At 32.2% G+C, this 25,629-nt stretch overlaps 1 protein-coding gene across 1 annotated transcript; it reads right to left on the minus strand.

Moving 5' to 3' along the window:
* Window positions 1-1,577: 1,577 nt before the first annotated feature.
* Window positions 1,578-13,436, minus strand: LOC139504477 (uncharacterized). The gene is made up of 2 exons (XM_071294581.1): window positions 13,301-13,436; window positions 1,578-4,033 (listed from the first exon to the last, which is right to left on the minus strand). The coding sequence occupies exon 2, from the start codon at window positions 3,683-3,685 to the stop codon at window positions 2,180-2,182; it is 1,506 nt and encodes a 501-aa protein (XP_071150682.1). The 5' UTR covers window positions 3,686-4,033; window positions 13,301-13,436; the 3' UTR covers window positions 1,578-2,179.
* Window positions 13,437-25,629: the final 12,193 nt, after the last annotated feature.

The following is a 25,629-nucleotide window of genomic DNA, read 5'->3' on the forward strand; positions in this document are numbered from 1 at the left end:
ATGAAAATATTTTTGCACCTAGCTTTCAATATTGATATTGTGTCTATACATTCATTTGAACATGTATTAAAGTATGGTGAGAGTTTGTGAGAGAAAATATTTAATTTCTATGTCCACAAGTAATGAAATTGAACAGGTTGTTTAAATTGTTTTTGCTATGTACTTATAACTAAACTTATCATAGATACCAGCATTGAAATTTTGTATTTGCACCAGACGCGCGTTTCGTCTACAAAAGACTCGTCAGTGACGCTCGAATAAAAAAGTTAAAAGCCCATATGAAGTACGAATTAAGTTTTAATGGCACTTAATACAGGTTAACTATTTCTGAGGTAGAAAAGCCGCCTTAGTATTTCACAATTTTTCGGCAATACAACTGCTTTGAAAAAACAGGAAAGAAAGTATGAACTAATTTTAAGGTGAAATCGTAATAATACTAATACATAAGCCTGTGCAATTAAGCTCATAATCCCTACCCTTCACAATTACCGAAATTCTCGCAACCCGATTTATGTCCAAAACTTCAGTCCATATACTTTGGATTATTTAGTGGATGCTATTTTAGTGTAGATTTATACTATAAAAAAGGAAATTTTCGCGGCAGTTTAATTTTCGCTATTTCCGCGGTAACTTAAAGACTTATCACTTGATATACTATACATGTAAAGCTGTTCACTTTTATCCCTTATATAAAAAAAAAAACATTTGTATAGGCTAAAGGAAATCACGAATTCATAAACTGCGATATAAAGACGGCGCGAAAATTTCCCAGTTTACAGTATTCACAAATTTTGTTCATTTGGAATTTGTTTTCATACAAGAAAAATTAAGAAAATATCAATGGATTGATTAAATTTTTTTATAAATTGTGACATGATAGGCTACCTCAAGTCCTTCGGCAATGAAGGCGAACCTCTAATACGGGGTGCCGAATGGGACTCTTGTGGTTTTGTACAAAATTCAATTCTGTCATAACAAAATCATTTTTGTCTTACAAAACTATGTGATACAGACTTGTTTTAATGAGAACTTCAATTTTGTGATGAAAAAATTCATTTTGTAGACAAATTCATTTTTGTAGACAAAATTCAATTTTGTTAATTTTGTCTCACAAAAGTCAATTTTTGTGAGACACAATTCAATTTTGTCAATTTTGTCTCACATAAGTCGATTTTGTATGTAAATTAGTTCACGGAATCCAAACTAAACTAATTTGCATACACGACAAGGCGAACATCAGGGATGTTCTTGTAATCAAGCTATAACGTATATCATGTTCGCTACTTGGCATGCTATAACATACAATTCTCGTTTGCATTGTTTTTATACATTTGTCATTTCGAGACCTCTTATAAATCATTGGTAATTGATGGCCGTACGGGTACCTATAGTTGTTAACATATATGTCATTTGGTCTCTGTTAGAGAGTTGTCTCATTGGCAATTATACCACATCTTCTTAATTGTATTTGCATATACTTGTTTGAAACATACTTGGTTAGAAACTAGGATATCGCCTGTTTTGTGAAAATAAATCCAACAAGTTAATTGAGTTGAACAAGTTATAAGAAATTCTAATTTTCTACACATTTTAATTATAAATAATAATTTACCACATCTTTTAGAATGCATGTTGGCACATTTGATACGGACGCAAATATGAAATATTCATCCCATCAAGGAATGAAAATTTGAAAGGTTATATATCACAGTATATTTTGAATCTATAATTTAAAATATCAATATAAAGCAATGTTTATGCCATTTTCTATTATCTTATACACTCGAGGTATTGCCCTTGTCTATAACACAGTACTAGTCTACGTATATATAAATAACCATTAATACTGATTCACTGAAAATTGTAATTGTAATTCTCAAAATCTGAAATGGTCTCATTACATGTACCTGACAGCATTCTTTATCATCGATTTTTTTAGAATGCATATCATATTATTGGTATAATCCGGACATTTCACGCTTGAAATTGAAAATACGAACCATCTGTCGGCGTATTTACTTAATACTTCAACTTTTCTTAGAAACGCAGCACATTATAAAATAAGTCATTTTCATTTACCTAAAAGCATTTAAACAATCCTCTCTCTACACATTTTATTTGAAATCACTCTGAATTAAGTTGTCCTAATGTTAATACTGCAAACGTGTTTGATTCCTGTTTATAAATTTTGATATACTTTGATTGAATGTTGCCATAGTTCCCTAACCCAAATGTGATTCCTATGATCTATTCCTACCACATCCGGCCAATAAATCTCGTCCTTCTCCGAGATCAGCACTCTTTGATATTCCCCGTAAACATTGAGCAAATGCAAGGCGTTGTTGTTTATATCACATACAATTATATTGCCGTCTTTATCACATTTTAAATCACGTGGGTCAAAGGCTTGATTCAAAGTTCCCTTTGGTGGACCCTTATATACACATTTTACACGTGCGTCCTCGTCTAGGATTGTCACGCATTCATTTTCAATATCCGAAACGCACATGTCACCATTTATATTGATATCAATATATTCCGGATAACTAAAAATTCGCCCATTTTGATCTCGCTCAATCTCCTTTTTCAAAATTCCATGACGCGAATATACCAGCAGACGATTCCGGTGCTCTCGCTTATGACGTCGTCGGAAATCTTGAACGGCACAAACGACTACGTCTCCGTAACTTGTGACTCCAATGCCAGCTGGATGCATGTCCATTTGAGCGAATATATCTATTTCTCCTTCTTGGTTGACCACTTTGATCACTTTTGCAGTGAAACAAGAAACGTATATATCACCCGTTGCTTTATTTATAGTCATATCGCGGACCTCGTTGAAAACATCTATACTTTTGATATGTTCCCCTTCGCTGTTGTATTTGTGTATTCCAGATGACATTGCTTCAGCTATCCAACACTGGTCCCCTGTTGCTGGACAAATTGACAAAACATAACTTTCTACATCAAACTTTTTAATCAAACTGAAATTTTTCTTCCATCCTATTACAGTTGGTGTTTTGAAGTCAAATTTCGTCTTCTCGTTTGTGACTCGCGGGGAATTTCCCCGTTGATATACATTATCTTTTGCCAGCTGTGATGGACGTGGAAGACGTCGTTCGGGTTGTCTGTTATTGTTAGGGGATGTTGGCGATCCTAGTGTCAATGACTGTAGTCTTGGAGATATGTTCCCTTCGGAAACTCCATTCGTTAAATGATTTTTATTTTTCGGACTGTTTGGAGTGCTAGCTCCACTGCTCAGTTTTGAAACTATACCGGTAATATGGTGTCTTACCGTAGCAGTCGATTTGAGATGGATCCTAGCACATTCAAAACATAGATTCTGGTCACATTCAATACAATTGACCTCAGCCTCATTTCCGTTGCATGTGTTGCAAAAAGACAAATTATTTCCATTGACAAATTCACGAGAAAATCTCAACTGAGGTATATCAGGTCTTTCCATTTCTGCACGTTTTAAATCATTTTGTGTGATTGAAACCACAATATTTGTTAAGCAAACTGGGCATTTAATAAGTTTCTGAGGTAATCCATTTACGTATGTCTGTGAGCAGTGACAGGCTGGAACACACTCTCGTGAGTTCTCACTTTTTCTCGTACATACGGGACTCTTACTAGATTGGTTCTTTTCAATTGTATTGTGTGAAATTAAATTCTTATCCATTTTATATACTAAGATTATTTATTATATATGACCCAAAGGTCGAACCTGTAATCATAAATTTGAATAAAAACTTTTATTTGGATTCTTGTCAATAGCTGAATACGTTTATTTTAGTGTTTGTTCACGTATTCGCTTCCGTAACTTTAAACACTGTTATTCTACTGAAGATAAAAAGAACACAGGTTGATTTAATTCTGAAGAATTTCATTTCAGTCCATAACGGTCTTTATATTGAAAAATCAATGGAACATTTAACTTTTCCGTTTAATGTTTTGCGGTCGATCCTGGCATCAAATTTCTTGTAATCTTTGTTGATATAAATGGAATCTAAACGTTTAATCTTTCTACCTGTGAATTGAAATAAAACAATGAATTAAGTAGACAATAAATATATTGAAATGGTATTTAAATACGTTTCCCGTTATCCACCTTGTATATACTATATAAGAAGAGAATGATGTTTGTAGATTTTTGATTTTTGTATGAATGAAGATTGATATGATTTATTATTTCATTATCAAAAATTTAAATTGAATTTAATAAATTTAAAATAAGAAGGATCTTCAATTCTTATTCTATGTAAAGTTTGACTCCATTCTTATATAATACATCCATTCATGTATGCTTTCGTGTCTTATTTCGGCGATGAAAAAGCTGATCGAGTTTTATATGATCACATGTATGTGAAACAAAAGAAAAACAATATAGAACCTCAGTCTTTTCTACTTCATCCCTTTCACATTCGTTATTAATGTTTCACAAATCGTTAAAACTTAAGTGACCCTTAGTTTAAATGTTTTAACTCCTATTTCATTTGATCTCCTGTGAATACTTGTCTTATTGAAAATCATACCACATCTTCTTATTATTAAATTAAGGGGGTTCAGGTGTGGGTTACTTAATCTGTCACCAAATGACACACAAAATGTAAAGACATAAGTTACATGTACAAAAGTAAAGCTATAGTGGTGTATACCTGTCATATTGATTGATGGGTCTTTAACGCCACTTTGAACAATATTATGGTATTTCATGGTGGTAAGATTTTATTGGCGGGGGAGCCAGAGGAAGCGGAAGTCCCCGAAGTAGTAGTTGATTTATTTATACCACTTTGCCACCGAAGCCCCTATATACATGTTAGAAAATTGTATACTAATTGTAATCTTAGTACGCATGAAACTTTGCTACAACCAGGTTTGAGGTGCTATGTGTAGTAAGAGTGCCTAATTCATGACACGATAAAAAAAAACAACAAACCAACACACATGTAAGGGTGACCTGTTGTAAGGCGAAATGTCTGACCACCACGCAACAAGCTTTACCAAATTTTCCTAGACAGTAAATTTTTCGCCATTCAACTTGTAGAACATACATATTGTGTTTATTTTTAATTTAACTCGCCCTTTAATATGCATGTAATATTTGCCAGTGTACGTTTTAGCAACCAACAATCACTCAATAATTATATTAATATGCATGAAATATTTGCCACTGTATGTATTTACGATTGAAGCAATTAACAAAGCTAGGGAAACTTAAAATATACTTGGTATATGATCTAATAGTTATAGTTACATACATTCCTCAGTCACGTAGTAGGGCCATTATATATATACAACATATTCAATTATATGTTTTCATTTTCTTTTAATGATTATGTACATATTTGGATATTTGTCAAATGTTTATTTCATTGTACCGGTTACACCGAAATATTCAAAAGAGTTTTTATACATTAAAGCAATTAACGTTTTGAACGCGTATAGTTTTGTCTCATTAGATATTTTAATTTCGACAAACTATATATTTTTTCTTTATGCAAATATCAATATTGCTCGCTTTTTCTACAAACTAATAGAAATATTGAAAGGGACTTATAGTATATAACAATCGCTTAAATTAGTTTTACATCGGTCAAAAGGTCGTTATAAATTATAAGTTTATGTCCTATAGATAGAATTGAAAGAATTTCGCTGGATCGTTTCAAATCCATACTGAAAGACTTCAATGGCACTACACTTTCAGATATTTTCTTAAGTACCACAAAAGACCGACAACTTACATTCTCAAAATAGCTTAAACAAAACCGAAATTTTGAATAATCATAACAAAACAATTGACCAGAAAAAAGGGGGAGGGGGTCTTAATGAATCATAACTTGAATGTAATTTCCAAAATAAAAAAATCAATAATGAAAAACACCCCACACACACAAAAATATCACACATATATTTCGCATTGCTGATTACCTTTTCTGATCGTTAGGCACACAACACGGATTCCAAAAAAGATTATAGTCGCTGATTTATGCGAAGTACTAAATGTTTATAGTACATGTACGTCATTATATTGACTGTTGCGTCATGCAGTCCATTACTATATACAGCTTTGCTAAATAGTGACCATATGTCACTGTATCCTGAATCATTTTATGTGGAATTTCTTACTTCATTTGTTTTGGCTTTGTGAAATTGTGAAATCCAAATACTAAAAAAAACAAATATTTGGAAGGTCCGGGTTCTTTTTGAAAATTCTGTTTACATGTTGACAAAGCAAAGTCGGGTGCCAATAGTTTGGTATGCTTCTTTACATGTATGACATTCCCTCTTAAACTACGCAATTAGTTTCAACAAAATAACACTGTGTTTATGTCTGGTGTACCTTTTAATAATTATGAGCAATAGTTTGTTTTGGAAAATAGATGTATGAATATTGATTCAACGAAAAATTTATCATTGTCGGAACGGAAGCGAACTACATGTATTACTGTACCTGTCAAAAAGGTTTCTCCATAAAATATGATAAAAAATATTAAAGATATAGCTTATAGGAGACAGTCGAACCTCGAAGTACGCATGGTATACTATTAAAAGTTATTGGGTTATATAAACAGGCAGGTATAGGTATAGTGAAAACAAACTAGATATAATGACAGAAAAAACACTTTTAATCGAACATATAACCCAGTATATGAAGGATAACCGTCAAGTACCACTCAAAAGCACATACTATGCAAACTTTACAGGAGATCGGGACTGGACCATATACCTCGTACTTTAAGTCTCGGTAGCAACGGACTAAGTCACCTAAATCATGTTGACAGGTTATTGATTCTTCAATGACAATGTATATACATAAGTAGTTTATACTGAGATTAAAATGTTTATTTTAGTAATCCAATAAATTATCAAAATCACTTATGAAATTTTTAACTCATCACTTCGATAAACAAAATCAATATAGGGCAGAAATAAATATTTACCCTACTCTTAATACCTACTGGATAATCAAATATACATTAAGTTTACCAAAAGCGTTGTGTTTTAATCCCTAAAATTCAATTTTATAAAATAATTTTGAAAATCAGTCAAATTTAAGTGGTATACTTCTGTATGAAATCGATTTCGACATAGATTAGGCCAATTAAGAGCGTTGTATTCATTCATAAAAATTTAATTTTATTGAGTTATTTTTTAAATCAAATTTAAAGATACATTATGAAGAAAATCAATCTCGATTAAACTGATATCATGTATATTCCAAAATGTGGACAACATGTACTAGGGATATAAATCTAACTGTTACATATTTATTGTCCATTGAAGTTTAAGCTTTGAAATCTTATGAATTATTTTACCATATTTGAATGGATTCTGATTTTTATGATCTTGTGATACGATAAGTCAAGAGGTCGAGAACAGAGGAAGATCAGATGCGCTCGAAATGTACATTAATTGTGCATTCTGTTTTAGCATTAGAGGTCAAAACATTAAAAAAAAACTCAATGAAAAAGATGTGCAAAAATGAGAAGATGTTGTATGATTACCAATGTGACAACTTTCTACTAGAGACCAACTGACCAAACGACGGAAGTGGCATATTAAATTGATCAAGTCCCTACTTTTATTGGTCCATTAAAATACAATTGCCAACAATAAGTCAATAACTACTTGTTATCCTTCAATCAAAATGGGGATGTAGTATTTTGTATACGCTGTTAAAATGGTAATACCATGCTCCCTGTAAGTTAACCTTGGTAACGAACCATCGAAACATTTAATTGAGGGTCTAGTGTGTGGCCTAGTTGTTCTAAGACTCGTCCTATTCGACTGTCACACCCCGTCCATTACTAGTCCATACTATTAACAACATCTACATGTTTGATATGTTATTTTTGTTATTAATATTTCTGAAATATTTGCCACTGAAAATGATGAAATTAGCTGTCAACCAATTAACTTCGTCACATGAATTTGTGCTGATACTGAATCCAACTATAGTTTTGAGATCTCAGTTGGTCGTCTGTGTTTTATAACTATAAGACTTTAGTGATAGTCTTAAACTTCATTTTTATGAAGACAACTTGTAGATGCCTTTAGCTTTACATGGTTACACTTTGTACTATACTCTGTGTTACGTGGTGGATTATTTAATTACTATATCGTCGCTGGGCTTCTAAAATGTTGTATATGACTTTTTTGGCTGAAAATACTTTTTGACACCAATGGTCTTGACGGGAGGAAATCTTTGGTATTACAAAAAAGCATGGAGTTAGACCAATCAAAATGTGTGAAATAAGACATATTACAAAATTGCACCTGTCAGTTGTTTGTAAAGTTTGCTTCCAAAATGTTGTATGAAAACTTGAAAATCATTGTAGAATGGCTTTGAGAAAAAAAATAATTGTACATTTCTTTATTTCTGTGAAAATAATTTAAGTTCTTGGATAATCCAGAAATGTCAAAGTTTTTATTTCACTGCTATTTACAAAAATGTTCAAGTTCACATACGACATTTTGGAAGCATGCATTTGGCCAAAATTTTCAAAGCCTGTTTGTGAGATATTTTTTTCTTGAACAATTTGTAATTTACAACATTTTAGAAGCCCAGCGACGATATGTATGATGAACTGCCTTGAATTTTAGATAGGATAAAAAGAGGTCCCGCATTATGGTGTCTAAGTAATTACATAATAAAAAAAAACCCGCTTGAGATAAAAATCTTAGAGAAAACTCTTTATCAACTAAATCGTGGGGAAAATCGTAATGGAACCAGTAACACCTTCACGGTAATGAATTTGAACTTCTCGCAGAATGATATGTAGCATGGTATTTGTAGACACACGAGGCTATTTCCTAAATTTAAGGACAAGTCTTATGTGGGCTGCTTTCAATTTGGTAACCGAATTATGTCATATCGTTCATAGCTAAATCATCAGAAATTCTTCTACACAATAAATAATCTTATAATGTATATTCTAAACTAGAATATTGATTTCACCCTAATTCATGGTAAGGTCTAAAGTTAAAATTTGAAATTTAAGGAGTTTTCATTGATCCTCCTACGGTATTATGTAGTTCCTTGATTGAGGTCAAATATTTTCGAACCCACATCAATATGTTTGGTAAAATACATTAATTCAAGAGATTCATAAAATCATATTAAAGCAATATAAAGATTTTTTTTTATTTCGCTGAATATGAAATTAGCCAAGTATGTAATTAAAAACTTAACTTAGTATTTCAATAATCTATGGTATTCTATTAAATCTTTCGCCATTATTAACATTGTAAAGAAAATGAATGTGAGTCCTTCATTTTAACAGTTTATTAAAATTCATTAATGATGATATGAGAATGATAAAGCAAGGAAGTCTGTACATGTCATTTTAACATACTATTCGTTTTAATTTTATCTATTTCTAGCAACTCGCTGGGAGATATGAATGAATTATTTATAAAACTTTCATATTATGAAAACTAATACATGTATTTAACATTATAACGATTGTAATATTACACCATACATGCACACAAGGCCGTGACCATCGATACACAATGCAGTTAAATAGTCTCGTTAAATTTAAATGGAGCATGTGATAACTAACTGATACTTTCGTATTATAAGAAGCGTGTATTCGTACCTTTAGATATATTTATTCATATTCGTACCCTAGAAGCTGTTATTCGTTTTCTAAGATGCGTTTATTTGTACTACTAGAAGCGATTAATCGTATCTTTTAGAATTATACATTTATTCATATTCCTACCCTTAGAAGTGTTTATTCGTTCCTTAGATGCATTTTTTTGTACAATAAGAATCGTTTTATCGTACCTTAAGATGTATTTATTCGTACTCTTCGAATCGTTTGCTTGTACTCCAAAAAGATAATTTTTCATGAAGTCTGTGACACTAAAAGATTCCAAATGTCTTTTTAGCTTTGTTTGATTCGAGCGTCACTGGAGAGTCTAACATGTTAACGAATTAAACGTCAGATGTACACAATTATAACCCTGGCATACATCATTGATCCTAACACCATTTCTGATGATTGTAACATAACACTTTTATCACGATTTCTAAGTGACAGAATACAAATGAAACTTTTTTTCTTTTTACTTATTCGGCAATATGCTAACATAGTAGAAGATATTGTTTTAGGATTGATTGATTGTTGGTTTACACCACCTTAAAACAAATAAAATCATATCGCGGCGAGATCCAATCGAAATATCTTTACAAGGAAAAGAAAACATTGATTATAGTCATAATACTAGTATAAATAAACAACATACATTTCTTGCTTGATACCAGTATCATTGTACTTTCATTGAAACACAAAGGTTCCAGGTTCGATCCACGTTCAGGGAACAAAATTCAGGGACCGAATTTTCGGCTCACCCTTAACACCATTTGCGAGTATGGTCTTGAAAAACGATGATAGTCCGTCGGAAGGGGACGAAAATGGCTGACCCTTGTTAAGAGAGCGCCATATCTCTTGCACGTAATAAAAGACACCCTTGTAGATTTCTAAAAAGAGCGGGCTAATGCCTCTACAAGGCAGCACTCGCACCCGCGAAACAGAAAGGGATTAATATGACATATGAGTTGCATTAATTTGTTTCCCAATCCACTAAACAAATATATTTAAACTAATTGTACTTTTATGTGAAGAAGAAGGGATAATATAAACGCCTTGGTTAATACTGTAAGTTTAAGGTTAAGTTTTTGTTATGTCTGGCATACTTTTCTTTTATCTATTTCCAATTTAAAACCGTTATCGCTTACGTAAGCAAGAATGTATAAAAGTACTTTTTTGAGGATGTGGATGAAGATGGAGAGTCAGAATAATTGGCGAAAATTATAAAGAATAGTGAAAAATGGACAAAAAAAATAATAAGAGAATAATGAGGTACTAAAATATTAAGAATAGAGAATAATGGGGTCCACAAATATAAAGAATAGAGAATAATGGGGTCCAGAAATATAATAAATATATAGAATAAACATTTAAACAATTAAAGAATACAGAAATAAAGAACCCTGCATCAAGACCTTCATTCACAACTTTAACGGATATATATATACATGGTATTTAGCACGCAACTCTATATAAAGTATTCTATGCTAAATAGATTTTATTACTAATTGAAATGAATGGAAGGTAATGGGAAATTTGATTTGGTACTAATTGTTATAAAGACAGAGCTATTAACAAAGAAAAATATATTGATTTTGGTCGAATCCGACATTGACATTAAATGGGAGATAATCAGTATTTAACATACAATACCCCAAACTCAATTTTTCAGATCAGACGATTATTCATGTACCCAGAGTAAAAGCGAAATCGTGTCTTTCGTAATGATCTCTCGATATGTTCAAAGCTCTTAGAAGCATTATTTCAGCTGTGCGGGATGTACAAATACGCAGCCACGTCTAGTTAGAAAGGGCCGTACTATCTGACGCCTTTATTTTGAATTTTTACTTTTGAGTTTCACTAATGAGTGTTTTGTAGACCCCAAAACAAAACAGCCATAAAGACACTACACAGAAAACAGAAATTGAACAACACCAACCCTTTAAAAACCGGGCATTAACGCAGGTCCTGATTTTTCACCATTTTTGCTGATGTGTAACTTGCAAATCAGACAAAAAAAATCATCAAAATATAGACATTAAAATACCAAATAACTGTTTTTAAAGAATGACAACCAAAAACAATACTTAAAAAGTCTGAAAACCCAACATATGAAACATTGTCGTTCATGTATACATATTTTAAAGATAATAGGTCTATTCTGTTCAGATGTTACCCTATCTGTGAATTACGCACTTAAAGGGACTAGCTACGAGATATATAAAAAATCAAAAGTATGATTTTTTGTTTGTTCAATCATTAATGAAAGTTAAAAAGTGAAATAATAATTTGCTTTTATCAGCTTAAATGGTTCAATTTTGTCAAATTAAGTAACAAAAATTGATAATGACTTATTCACTTGCAAGTGATTACTCGACCTCATTAAATCCATATTCATGTGAACTCCAATTTAACCCCGTAGAAAGTGATAGAATAATGCATGCATTGTCCGTGTACGGGTATTTAAGGGAAACAAATGTCAACATGAAAGTGAAACAAAGGTAAATAATTTGATTAACTTTAAGCTCGGTTAAATATAATAAAACCCAAAAGAGTTGAATGGGATAGATAAATCTGATATCCCCTTTACCTCTTGAATTTGGCTGTACAACCAATTATAAACAAAAAGTAGTAATAGTTTAGCTGTGCGGGATGTATAAATACGCAACCACGTCAAGTTTGCATGGGGACATACAATCACACATCTCGTTAAGGGGAATGTCACGTTTGCTGTATGTTAAGGAACCACTGCAACCACTCTTTGAGAGGGAGATCCATATTGTGTATGTTACAAGGCATTTATGGATGTGTGTGTCCATACATTGTCTGTTACATAGCATTATGTCTGCCTCGATCTAACATATCCGATTTAATTCCAACGATATTGTTTTTTCTTTTTTTATTGTGTCTCAGAACCAACAGATATCTATGTTAATTATTATTTGTCACGTACTTGATTGAAATATTTGTAACTGGAAACAAAATCAAAAGTTGATGAACCGATTGATTGCAAAATTTGAAATGACTAATCATTATTTTTACTTGATAAGTAGACAGAAAGTGAGTATATTCAAAAGGTTTGAGTGATAAAAAATTAGACTTGATCATTATGTCGGAAATAATTGTAAAAATATTTTTGAAAGGTACTTTTAAAGAAACTTAATGGAAAAAACAACAAAATATTTTGAATATTTATGCAATTTACATGTATTATTATTGTCGCCTTAAATTTTCCCGTATATCTTGTTCATCCGTTTTATCCGGTACGCTTCCGTAATGTGTCCGTTTTATGCGGTACTCGTCCGTTATATGTAGGTTTGACATCCGGACTGTTCGGTACATTTCTGTTTCTCGTACGTTGCTTATCCGGTGTGTGTCCGTTATGCATTCGTTACACGTCCGTTTTATTCGGTCAGTGCATCAACGGTCTCCCAACGGATAACAATTTTGTCAACGGACAACTTTTATTTTCACCCGTTAGGCGTCCGTTCGTGCTATCCAGTAAGGTGTGACCGAGGCTTAAAATTCAGACTCAGAATAAATGCATTTAAAAAAAAAATTACAACCAAATTTGTATTCGATAAAAAAAAACCACCCAAAAATTTAAAACAAAAACACAAAGTTAAGAAATACAAAAAATATATAGACAAATTATACTTTTATTTAAATATTTTATAAAATTTGTATGAACATACCTCAAAATCAGTTTTAAGCCATCCTAAAGTAGTGTGCTTATATTCAAATTTATAATTTTCCATTGATTTGTGGTTTCCAAGAGGATCTTGACAATTTGGAATTTCTGCCAAACGATCTGCGACACATTTTTCGTATACGACAGAAATTTTATCTCAACTTAAATATCCATTTCAGCTATTTCGATTGTATTTAAATAATAGACCAACATTGATTTCGATCGGGTTAATTGTTCTTTAAGTCTATTGTTGTAACTGGATAATACGTGCAAGGTGTAATACACAAAAATGCATATAGATTAAAGACCAGTTCAATAGATTAATAGGTGTTTAAAAGATTGAGTTTCATGTTACATTATTTAGAGTTTAAATAGTTTACGGAGCTTACTGATTTAATTTTGATTGTTCTGTTTAATTAGAAAAGAAATGTTAAGATTGAAATACAGGATTGCTTTCACTTTCGTCCTATCAATATATATTATCAATAAATATATTTATGGCATTTTTAAGTCAACAAAAAATCTGATTTCTGATTAAAATAAAATAAATTATCCTTCCTGCATATTATGCTTGTAATTTTTGCTGACCTTGCAAGACCCTCATTAGTAGTCAAGGTCATTACATACCACGTGAATGGACCCTAGTCGTCGTCGATAGTAACATAAACTGAATTTTCAAACCTTTCTGATAAAGGTTAAATATCTCTAACCACAAGGAGTTCTTTTAGACATTTATGCCCGGCTTTCTTCTGTGTTGCTTGCCGTCCTATGACCTTTAATTGTTTACTTTTTACACATTGTGACTTGAATTGAGAGTTGTCTCATTGGCACTTATACCACATCTTTGTAATTAAAAATTTTTAAACTCTAATTGCTACCGTTTGAGGTCAGTAATATACATGTATGCATTCTGAAGGAACTGTATTTCGAATACAATGAAACCTGGCTAAACCGAATCCTGCATAAACCGAAAACCTGCATAAACAAAACATCTTCTTAGACACCGTCATTCAGGTTTCGTAAATTACAAATTAATACACCAGACAATCATGCAATCTTTTTTATATATGTTTTAAATTTCTTATACTAAATGAATACTATGTGTTTGTTTTTTCTGCCTTCAAGGAGAAAAGAAAGGTCAAGGGGAAATAATGCTGAAGTCTTTGTTTGTTTCTTAAATATGCGTAAGAAAATAAAAAATAAGAAACCATGCCCAAAAAGACTCGATATTCATTTCTATTAGGTCCAATGTGTGCAGAAAAAAAAGTGTACGGTTTCAACGCAGATATGTAAAAGTTAAGATCAGTAACCATCCATTTGATCGTGTTGAGATTGGTTTTCTACAGCATTAGAAAGATGAGAATGGTTCCCTGTTGAATTGTAAGGCCGCCAACAGCATTATTTCTGTAACAAACTGTCGTAGTACAGTGATCTATAGTTGTTAATTTCCAAACCTCTAGCCAATGTAGATTAAAAAAAAAAACCACATGACACAGCAATTCTGTAAATACTGTTTAACTATCATTTGAACATGCGTAGACTTGTCAACTAGGAAAATGAGGCAAGAGTTTTTGTTTTATGTCTACCTTTATAAGTATTTTTTGTTTTTGGTCAATTACAGCAGATTTCATTGAGTGTGTATCCAAAGGTAATATCGTTGGTTAGCTTGCTTGTAAGCTGAACCGCGAAGTCAGTGTTAGGTCAGGTAAACTACCCTCCTTTAAGAGTAGACTAGTCCGGCAGATAACCAATCTATCTGTCTGTTGGACTAGGCTACTTCGAAAGAAGGGTAGTATACCTGACCTGATAATGAATTCACGGTTCAGCTAACAAGCAAGCTAACCAAAGATACTACCTTTGGCTACATACTCAATGAAATCTGCTGTAAACCTCAGTAATCAGTAACGATTGATACTACAAGACATCCTCACAAAACGGGCTGTTTCAATCCTGTAAACCTTCAGACTCAATGTTCTCAACGCTCCCTTGTATTCAAAGGTCTTTTAATATCAAAAGCACTTATTAATGAAATAACAATGAACAAAAGTTTAATGAATGGAATATTTTATTTTACAACAAAGAACACACAGGATGCATACAGCAAAGCTTTAATCATGATAAGTACACTGTACATGTCCTAAATGAATAAACACTATTACAGATATTGCAAAATATGAGGTATTTTATTGGTATGATGACGTGTTTGTCCTTTTTGATGAAATGAATTCTTTATTTATAAGAATTATATATACTTTATATTTCTATATGCCTTTTACCGTCTTGGATTTAAACTAAGGGATTTTTTGTACACTTCCTTTAACGGACGTACACTTATATGTTGAGTTAATCTATTTAAGATCATTAACAGTTAACCATTTACGAAATGAAAGGATGAAATAATCATGTTTTAAAAAAAAATTGCCTAAACTTCAGAAAGTAGGTTCGATAAAAATAATTTCAACTGATAATTAATCTGCAAGATTTCCCCCTCATTACGGACAAATCATGAACAATGTCGTCCTGAATATATTTCTATGTTGAATCTTGCCCATTTGCACTTATATTACGGCTACGCTTCCGATTTTCAAGCTTTCAAAGTTTTCAAGGTAGACAATATTCATTTATCCACGAACACACGAAATTCACCTATAAGTGTACAAATTGTTAGTTTTACCCAGGAATTGACATATTGGAACGCATATATCATCCTATTGAAAGGCTGTCGCCATTGTAACTCAATATGCCTCTATGCTATTAGCTAAATACCTCAAATTTTTACATATGATGCTAAGATTGATACACATATTAATAACTAGTAACATAAAACAATTGAACAAAATTTAATCCTGATATTACAAATGTCTAAATGATATTCTAAGTTGACGATTTAATAGAAATAGAGAAACAGAAATGCAATAAATATGGAAACCGTCCTTGGTCTTTTAAAAAAATGGTCTTGCGTTAAATGATTATATCGTTATTTCATTTGTTAGACATGATGTCCTTAAGAAATAAAATAATTCTTTCAGAATAGTGTTATTTGCATATTATCGAACTTAGAAATAAAAGTATGACCTAAAGTTGTTAATTTCTGAGTCATTTGGTCTCTCGTGAAGTGTTGTCTCATCAGCAATAATACTAGAGCTTCCTCTTTATTTTAAATCTAGTCGGTCTCTCTTTTTTTTTAATTATAAGGCGTTTTAGTCCTTCTTTACAAACACGTAGAGTGTTAGCAATTTTTTTATATAAATTGTAAGATATTACATCTAGATACTAAGACAACATTCAAACTTATAGGTGGTGGTAATTAATGTATATACGGCAAATCAGCTAAATATGTATCTAGATTACTAATTAAACATTTATCACAACAATTTAATATAAGATATATAGCAGCATACACGATAGGTGCTTTGATTGATTTTGAGCTTTATACAATCAAAGGATGGACAACATATGTCCATGGATAAATTTATGCAAGCTTCTTATCAATGCTGTATCTCCTTCAATTAAAATACGGAAGAATAAACAGGGTTATGTTTTTCTCCAATTGGTCCCAAATGTAGTGGTCATTTTGTCGTGACGTCATATATCGAATGACGTCGTTGTTTGGCATGTTACGTCACAGACGTTGAGCTGTCGTATTTTCCGGCATATGAAATGCAACCTTGAAAAACGGTCGGCAGCAAGAGGGTTAACTGTGAAAGGCAAACTGCAAAATTAGATATGCATGAACGAAGAAAGCATTAGCGGAATAACGTAGATTTTAACAAAAAATATAATCATCAATTATAATCACGGCAATGCAGCAAATTACCTTTTTCATATTCTTTTTATTGAAATCACTTTATACCACATTATTTGACAGGATTATTTTGTAATATAATAGTTAAAAACTGATGTTAATAAGATCTTTAATAAGGGAATAAACAAACTTTTGGAAGAAAAAAAAAATCCAATTATTAAATTAGGAGCCGATCTATGTAAACTGTTCTATACACCAACAGTTATATTTAGTTGTTTTGTTATCATTGCATATATAATAAAACAAGACTATAAAGAAGCAATCACAACAACACACAAGGAGCTTGCATGAAAGATATACAACTCTCTGTAAGACACATTACATTTTAATATATAAGACAAATCGTTGTAGCACATGCTTTCTTGCACTCGGTGATCTTTGTCTTCTAAATCTTTTCTTCTTCTTCAACTCAATTCAATAAATCTGGAAGGAGAAACTTGTATAATTGAGAATGCAGATGGGGAACAGGTCACAGAGACAACAACCCAACCACACAGTAGATAACAATATTCTAAAAAAACCACCAATAGAATAACTAAAATCCAAATGTAATTGAAGAACTCAAATACAGAAAATTAGTTATTCGTTTTATTAAATTGACAATGGAATTTTTAGTCTAATTACAGTAGAAAATGAAAGGAACTACATTGTATATCCTTTTCTACGCATTCACACTTGCTTTGATGCGACGTCATCGAAGACGTCTTGACAACACCTATTATTATACCTTACATATATTTCAAACAATTCTATTGGGTGAAACGTAATCACGTGACATGGAATAATTCAGTTAATTTTCATTCAATTGCAAGGAAGGACGAATAACCCTAAAAAATTACACGAGCGGTGAATAACCCTAAAAATTTACACCAGCGGTGAATAACCCTATTATTCACCGGTGAATAACCTTTTGAGTTTGTTGATTTGTACTTGAGTTTACCTCCCATGAAAATGAAGTCACAGACGTAAATAAACAAAATGGCAGCGTTCACGTTACACCTGTGGAAGCCCATCGAAAGACGAGGAAATAAGGCATTGGACATGAAAAGAGCTGAGAGTGCCAGCAGCCGATAATATCTCTTATAAACGGTCCTTTTCAGGGCCATCAATATTTTACAAAAAGATTCTACTTTTGTTGTAAATTCGAGAAATTCGAACACAAATATATTTTCAAACGTCAGTCTGTGTGTTATGTTAAAAATATAGACACTATAGTAAGTGTTCGAAATGCCCTTCCACTGTTAGTTCGGTATAATAAAACAATTGTGGCCCCTTAAAATCGATGAATATCGAAAATTGTCAACCCTTAAAAGTTATTTCACTTCGGGCTGCGCCCTCAGTGAAATAACCTTCTCGTGTTGACAATTTTGGATATTCACCTTTTCAACGGGCCATAATTGTATATTGTTGTATGACGTCAGATGAGTGAAATAATATAGTGTTATTAACTGGCTGTTTCTGTATTGGCACTGGTATAGATTCAAGGTTTGCTGTATTGGCCTCGAGATCCGTAGGGTCGAGGGCCAATACAGCTGACCGAGAATCTATACCAGTGCCAATACAGAAACAGCCAGTTCATAACACTTTTATTAAATGATTATAAGAGAATTAAAAACCGGAAGTGAACGTCCCGTATTAGCCCATGGGCAAATACAGCTTTTTTCCCGCTTTTTTCTGTATTGGCCTTGTTTTTTTCCGTTTCAAAACTTTAAGACGTTACAAAACATTGCACATCATTCAACCTGTTTATTTTATGACTTTAATTTAGGAAATATTATACAAATGTTTTTATGCATAACGATACTTCCAAAGTTAAGTAATGGCGTAAGAAAATTGAAAACCGGAAGTGAACGTCCTGTATTAGGTAGCACTCCACAGTTAGAAAATAAAATTAAAAATGAGCCACAAAATGTTTTATCATCTCCTATTCCTGGATTTCTAATACATTAACCTTAATGTTTGTGTTGTACATGTGCATATGTATGTAATCAGTATATATCCATAGATTTGATTTTTAAAAGTTAAAAGAGTAAAAATTAATTCCTTTTATGTGTATCCATGGCAACATTCTGCATTTATTTACCATAAAATATTGCAAAAAGGGGGGTGGACATGTCACATATCCCCCCAAAATTTGGATCAAACTAGAATTTCAATGCTTTTGAGTGATACCTTTTTAGAAACTGTTTTCATAAATCTTCCTAATGATCAAATAAAAAATGGGGGTCTTTCGCCTCATTTTTTTCGTAAAATCCAATCACAAAGTTCGTGCGATAAAAAGTTGGAAAAAAACATTACAATAATTGCCGGACCAATGTATGGTAGGGACATGCAAATACGGACTGTCATACAGAAAACAGCCTATATTACATACATTACATAATATTGATGTTCATATAAACCCAATACAAAGGCTATTTTAATACTCAGCTATCCAAAAATGAATTTTATTGCACACTAGCTCTCATATTTGAAAAATCCACAGGGGCCAAAATGCGAAACTACACACCTAACTGTGGAGTGCTACCTTAAGGTGATATTTTTCCCCTCCTGCCTCACTTTTTATTATATTTTCTATGTTCTACTAGCTGTTACGATGAAAATGGTACCTTAGTTTTTAAAATTGGTTCAGTAATAAAGATTTTATGAAGGTTAGCAGTTGATGTTGAAACGCGACAAAAAGTGATTTAAAAATAAATGCTGGATCATAGTGAAAAACTTTAAGTCTGTCTCATTTTTGGGGTAAATTTCTAAAACTTTTCCCATTATCTTATTTAAAATCATAAAATTACCTTAAAAGAGGACAAATTGTACAAGTTTTAGGTATTTGAAAGCACTTATATGTCAATTTTGCTGTAAATAGCATACCTAACCTTGGTTTAGAAGCTCTCAAGCAGGGTATAAATTTCTAGCAGTACTGGCATCATTAAATTTAATTAATGCCAAATTATAATATAAAATCCTGCTAAAAATGTTTATTTGACTTATTCGCATTCAAAAATATAAAGCGATACATTCTGAGGATATCATATAAAGCGCAATCTTTGGTTACATTGGCGAAGCTAATGAAGTACAAATTTAAGACCGCAACATGTCTAAGTGTCAAAATGTGTATATTTGGTTGCTAAGGACAGTAAACAATAAAATAAACATAAATTGCATTCCTAGCAGATTTTTTACCTTCAGAACTGAAACAAGAACATAAAAGACTAAAGATTTGTGGTAAATTTAATCTTAAAAAGTGCATTTCTGTGCTTTCTGATGTGCCATAAGGTAGCACTCCACAGTTAGAAAATAAAATTAAAAATGAGCCACAAAATGTTTTATCATCTCCTATTCCTGGATTTCTAATACATTAACCTTAATGTTTGTGTTGTACATGTGCATATGTATGTAATCAGTATATATCCATAGATTTGATTTTTAAAAGTTAAAAGAGTAAAAATTAATTCCTTTTATGTGTATCCATGGCAACATTCTGCATTTATTTACCATAAAATATTGCAAAAAGGGGGGTGGACATGTCACATATCCCCCCAAAATTTGGATCAAACTAGAATTTCAATGCTTTTGAGTGATACCTTTTTAGAAACTGTTTTCATAAATCTTCCTAATGATCAAATAAAAAATGGGGGTCTTTCGCCTCATTTTTTCGTAAAATCCAATCACAAAGTTCGTGCGATAAAAAGTTGGAAAAAAAACATTACAATAATTGCCGGACCAATGTATGGTAGGGACATGCAAATACGGACTGTCATACAGAAAACAGCCTATATTACATACATTACATAATCTTGATGTTCATATAAACCCAATACAAAGGCTATTTTAATACTCAGCTATCCAAAAATGAATTTTATTGCACACTAGCTCTCATATTTGAAAAATCAACAGGGGCCAAAATGCGAAACTACACACCTAACTGTGGAGTGCTACCTTAGCCCTAGGGCTAATACGGCTTTTTTCCCGCTTTTTTCTGTATTGGCCCTGTTTTTTTCCGTATTGGCCCTGTTCGAAGAGCAATATCAAATCTTGATTTATATCGACAGTGGAACGTTTTTAGTATTGCACATGCTGATTTATCCGTATTAGGGCTTATTTGCTCATATCATTTAATAACATAGTTTATTTCATATGATATATTTTCAGATGGTATTTAACTTGGAAACCACGGTTTTACATTGCAAGTAATGTAATAAATAGAATTATATAAAGATCTTCAGATAATTAAACGGGATAGCTTCGTTAGTATGTTTTCCTTTTGGTTCACACAATTTTTTCCTAAACTGTGCATGCGCTATAAACATACTCACGGGATTCTGGCGTTTTGATTTTGAACTTGAAATATTGAAACAAAAACAATACAAAAATTTGCCAATGACAATAGAAAAACAAAATAAGAAAAACAATAACGGAGAAAGGTCGAGACAAATGATACCTAAAATAAATTAAAGTCGTTATCTTAAAATGTAGGATTTAATAATGTCCTCCATGAAAAAATGTCCACCGGACACATTTTGACAATTTTTACTTATTTAAATGTGTCCTGGACACAATTTCCTATGAAAACATGTCCTCAGGTATGAAAAAGTGTCCATGAACATGGACATTATTCACTACCATAATATTGTCCAGGTGGACATTTTTTCAAAGGACATTGTGTCCGCCAGGGCATTTTTTGATATGATTAAAGTATTAAATGATATCCATTGCCTTGTTAATTATTACTGGACGCATTTTAACTTTAATTACGAACTTGAATTAATTGTTACTTTGACATAAAAATTGTCTCATTGGCACTCATACTATCCTTATCTTCATATCTATATTTTTAAATATATTTACATACATGTTATATCCTGTTCCATTTTATTTTCCTTTGAGGACACAATTTAATAACATTCACTACGAAAATTTGTTCTGCAGATGGACCATATTTCATAACTGTTGCTGTAAAAGGCTGTCCACTTAGGAGACAATATGTCATGGCAATGGACATTATTTATTTCTATTGCCTTCTTCTCTGACATAATAAATATAATTAAGTTCTTCATATTTGATTTTACACTTACTTCTTATTGTTATTCTTTCATTGTCATTTCCATTAGCTGGGAATTTCTTAGAACTTAAATTTCTCTATATTTGTATATTGATCATCTTTTTCATCAATCCTTCATATTTTAATTAAAATTCAAGTATAATAAAACTTTGTAATGACCTTTGTATTACTTCCCTTGGAGGACACAATTTAATAGCAACTACTATGAAAATTTGTCCTGTGAGTGGACACTATTTCATATTGATAGCAGTAAAAATCTGTCCTTTTGAGGGACACCATCCCATGGCAATGGACATTATTAAATACCAAATTGGACACTTTTTCAAAGGACACTATTTTGTCTTACAAAAACACCAGACATCAATGTAAATCATCTGTTACAATGGAGACTCTCGGATCTTAATAATTTTATGTTAAAAACAATAAATTTGATATAAAATAAGTAGATTAATTAAGGAATACTATTCATAAAATTCTTGTTTTCATGATTGTATTGAATTGCTTGCTAATATTCATTTGTAGTTGAAGTGAGAGCAGATGTGTTTAATAAATATTTGTAAAGAAAAAAAGGTAACTTACCTTTTTCACAGATAAATGGCATTAAATTTTGACATGAGCTATCATTCCATGCATACCCGTAGGCATCCAACAATGAAAGACAATGTTCATTGCCGTTGTAATTGTTTGGTTCTCCCTCTTTCCAATCAGTAAATGTGATAACGTTCTGACTTTGTGACCATATCCAAACACCTTCTTCTTGTTCGTCTGTTCCACCTAACCAGTACCCTATAAATTGTATCAACACAGTATTAAAACACTTTATTCTTTTAAACATGTGATCCTCAAATTTATGCTAGCCTCAAGTCTGTTTTCTCTTCAAACAAGTTACTCTCATATCAACTGTTCTATGTTTTGACGTAAGAAATTATCAAAACATCATTCGTATATCTTCAAACTATCAAAGTGGAGTAAAGACTTCCGAACTTTGACATGAACTAATCATACATGAGCTAAATTTCGTATTGTTTGACAAAATGGCATAGGCCAAACAATGAAACATATAGTACCCTTAAATATGTTCTGTGATATAGATACAATTAATAAGCGTTCAGCGTTGATTCTTGAAAAAGAAACTATTGTGTTAATGTCTTTTTCAAAAATAAAATACGCCTATTCTTAATTAGAAGGTATTGCAAGTGAGTTTAAATGACCATGTTATCGTGTCAAATGATCCATTACAATACATAAAATATCACATTTAAATGGGTAAAAAATACAAATATATTATTCCACAACACGTCTGCCCTTAAAGATCTTCCTATTAGCAGGCATCTGAATATTATTTGTTTTTACAAAATAAGATATATTCTATCTTAATCCTATCTAAATTAAAAATGGCAAGGAAGTCAAAGGGACAACAACTAAAAAAATAACATATATATAGTGCATATAATAAGTATGTTTCCGAAATTTCTAACAGGAAGCCCAATTCTAGGCACATCACGATTCTAGCAAAGGAATTGTGCGAATCAACATTCCTAAAATTATGAAATCAGATGACAAACTCGCATTTTGTACACAAAATATCCACAATATTATAACATGCAAAACAAGAACAAAAACTGAAAACTAGGGAATAAGAAAGAAAAAGAAAGAGAATTCAGGGATAAGAACCTAAACCAACAAGTCCTTGTGTTTAACTCATGAAACCTCGTGGCTACCAATTCATACTATACGTTTAACCCATTATGTATATATAAGCCCTGTGTGTCCGTTGTCGCGATGCAAATCATATATTCATTTATATATATATGTCACTGACTCAGACGTACTTATAAATATAATTATTTTCTGTGACTGTATATTACATTAATTTGTAGGATCCTTTACTATAGATAATTTAGCTGATATGTAACAATAACATCTTCATGCCTTATATATCATGTACTGTAGTACGTCGCTAAATTAAAACTGACGAAGAAAGGTAACACACGGCCAGCGAAAGCTCTTTTTTTGAGAGCCCAGGTGGTCGTGTGGTCTAGCGGGACGGCTGCAGTGCAGGCGATTTTGTGTCACGATATCACAGTAGCATGGGTTCGAATCCCGATGAGGGAAGAACCAAAATTTTGCGAAACCAAATTTACAGATCTAACATTGTTGGGTTGATGTTGAGACGAGTTGCATATACATTATGTACACAGCCATGTATCACCATCATTGATGGCGATCCGATGGATACATCTGTTGTAGAGTTGTCACTGACTCTGACGTACTTATAAATATAATTATTTTCTGTGACTGTATATTACATTAATTTGTAGGATCCTTTACTATAGATAATTTAGCTGATCTGTAACAATAACATCTTCATGCCTTATATATCATGTACTGTAGTACGCCGCTAGATTAAAACTGACGAGGAAAGGTAACACACGGCCAGCGAAAGCTCTTTTTTGAGAGCCCAGGTGGTCGTGTGGTCTAGCGGGACGGCTGCAGTGCAGGCGATTTTGTGTCACGATATCACAGTAGCATGGGTTCGAATCCCGGTGAGGGAAGAACCAAAAATTTGCGAAAGCAAATTTACAGATCTAACATTGTTGGGTTGATGTTTAGACGAGTTATATATATATAACTCGTCTAAACATCAACCCAACAATGTTAGATCTGTAAATGTGCTTTCGCAAATTTTTGGTTCTTCCCTCATATATATATATACAACTCGTCTAAACATCAACCCAACAATGTTAGATCTGTAAATTTGCTTTCGCAAATTTTTGGTTCTTCCCTCGCCGGGATTCGAACCCATGCTTCTGTGATATCGTGACACCAAATGTCAGTATCACGTAACACAATGCATGGACAGGTTCGATTCCTAGTGAAGGCATATAGAAATTTCAGTAGTTTTTAAAATAATTCCATTAGTGAACAGAAATCAGGAAATTAGTCTATTCAAACTTAATGAAAGAAAACAATAGAATATAATCTAGTGAGTTCATTTCAGCGACGCATTCATGAAGCGTTGATTTTAGAAATCCACGGTAAATGAATAGGGTGACGTCACCAGAATGGTTTAAGTCGGTTTCAGACATTTTCAATTTGACGAGATCAAGAAGTTTGTTTATCTTCTCAATCTAAAGTAATTCAACACGCCATTGTAGAGACGGTAGTTTTAGTTGATTAAAAGTCAAACATCGCCAGGAATTCTCACAGACAAGCCAAACAATATGCCTTATAATGCCAAACGATAATCGATCGTATTATAAAAACGTACATTTGTAATGTACTATAGATACATACATCAACGTACACTACCGGTTAATCAGTTCATCGGTTAAACAATTATCCGAGTAACCAGTTACACAAAACTGTTCTATTTGACAAGACTATTAAATATATATATATATTTAATTGGTAGGTAGAAATATCGTATGCAACATAGTTTTGGATTATGACTTCTGAACAGTTGAAT

Source organism: Mytilus edulis, chromosome 14 (genome assembly GCF_963676685.1).
Source record: "Mytilus edulis chromosome 14, xbMytEdul2.2, whole genome shotgun sequence".
Classification (NCBI taxonomy): domain Eukaryota; kingdom Metazoa; phylum Mollusca; class Bivalvia; order Mytilida; family Mytilidae; genus Mytilus; species Mytilus edulis.

What these genes read in the sequence shown, in the direction of transcription:
- LOC139504477 (XM_071294581.1), bottom strand. Translation starts at nt 3,685, where the DNA reads ATGGATAAGAATTTAATTTCACACAATACAATTGAAAAGAACCAATCT.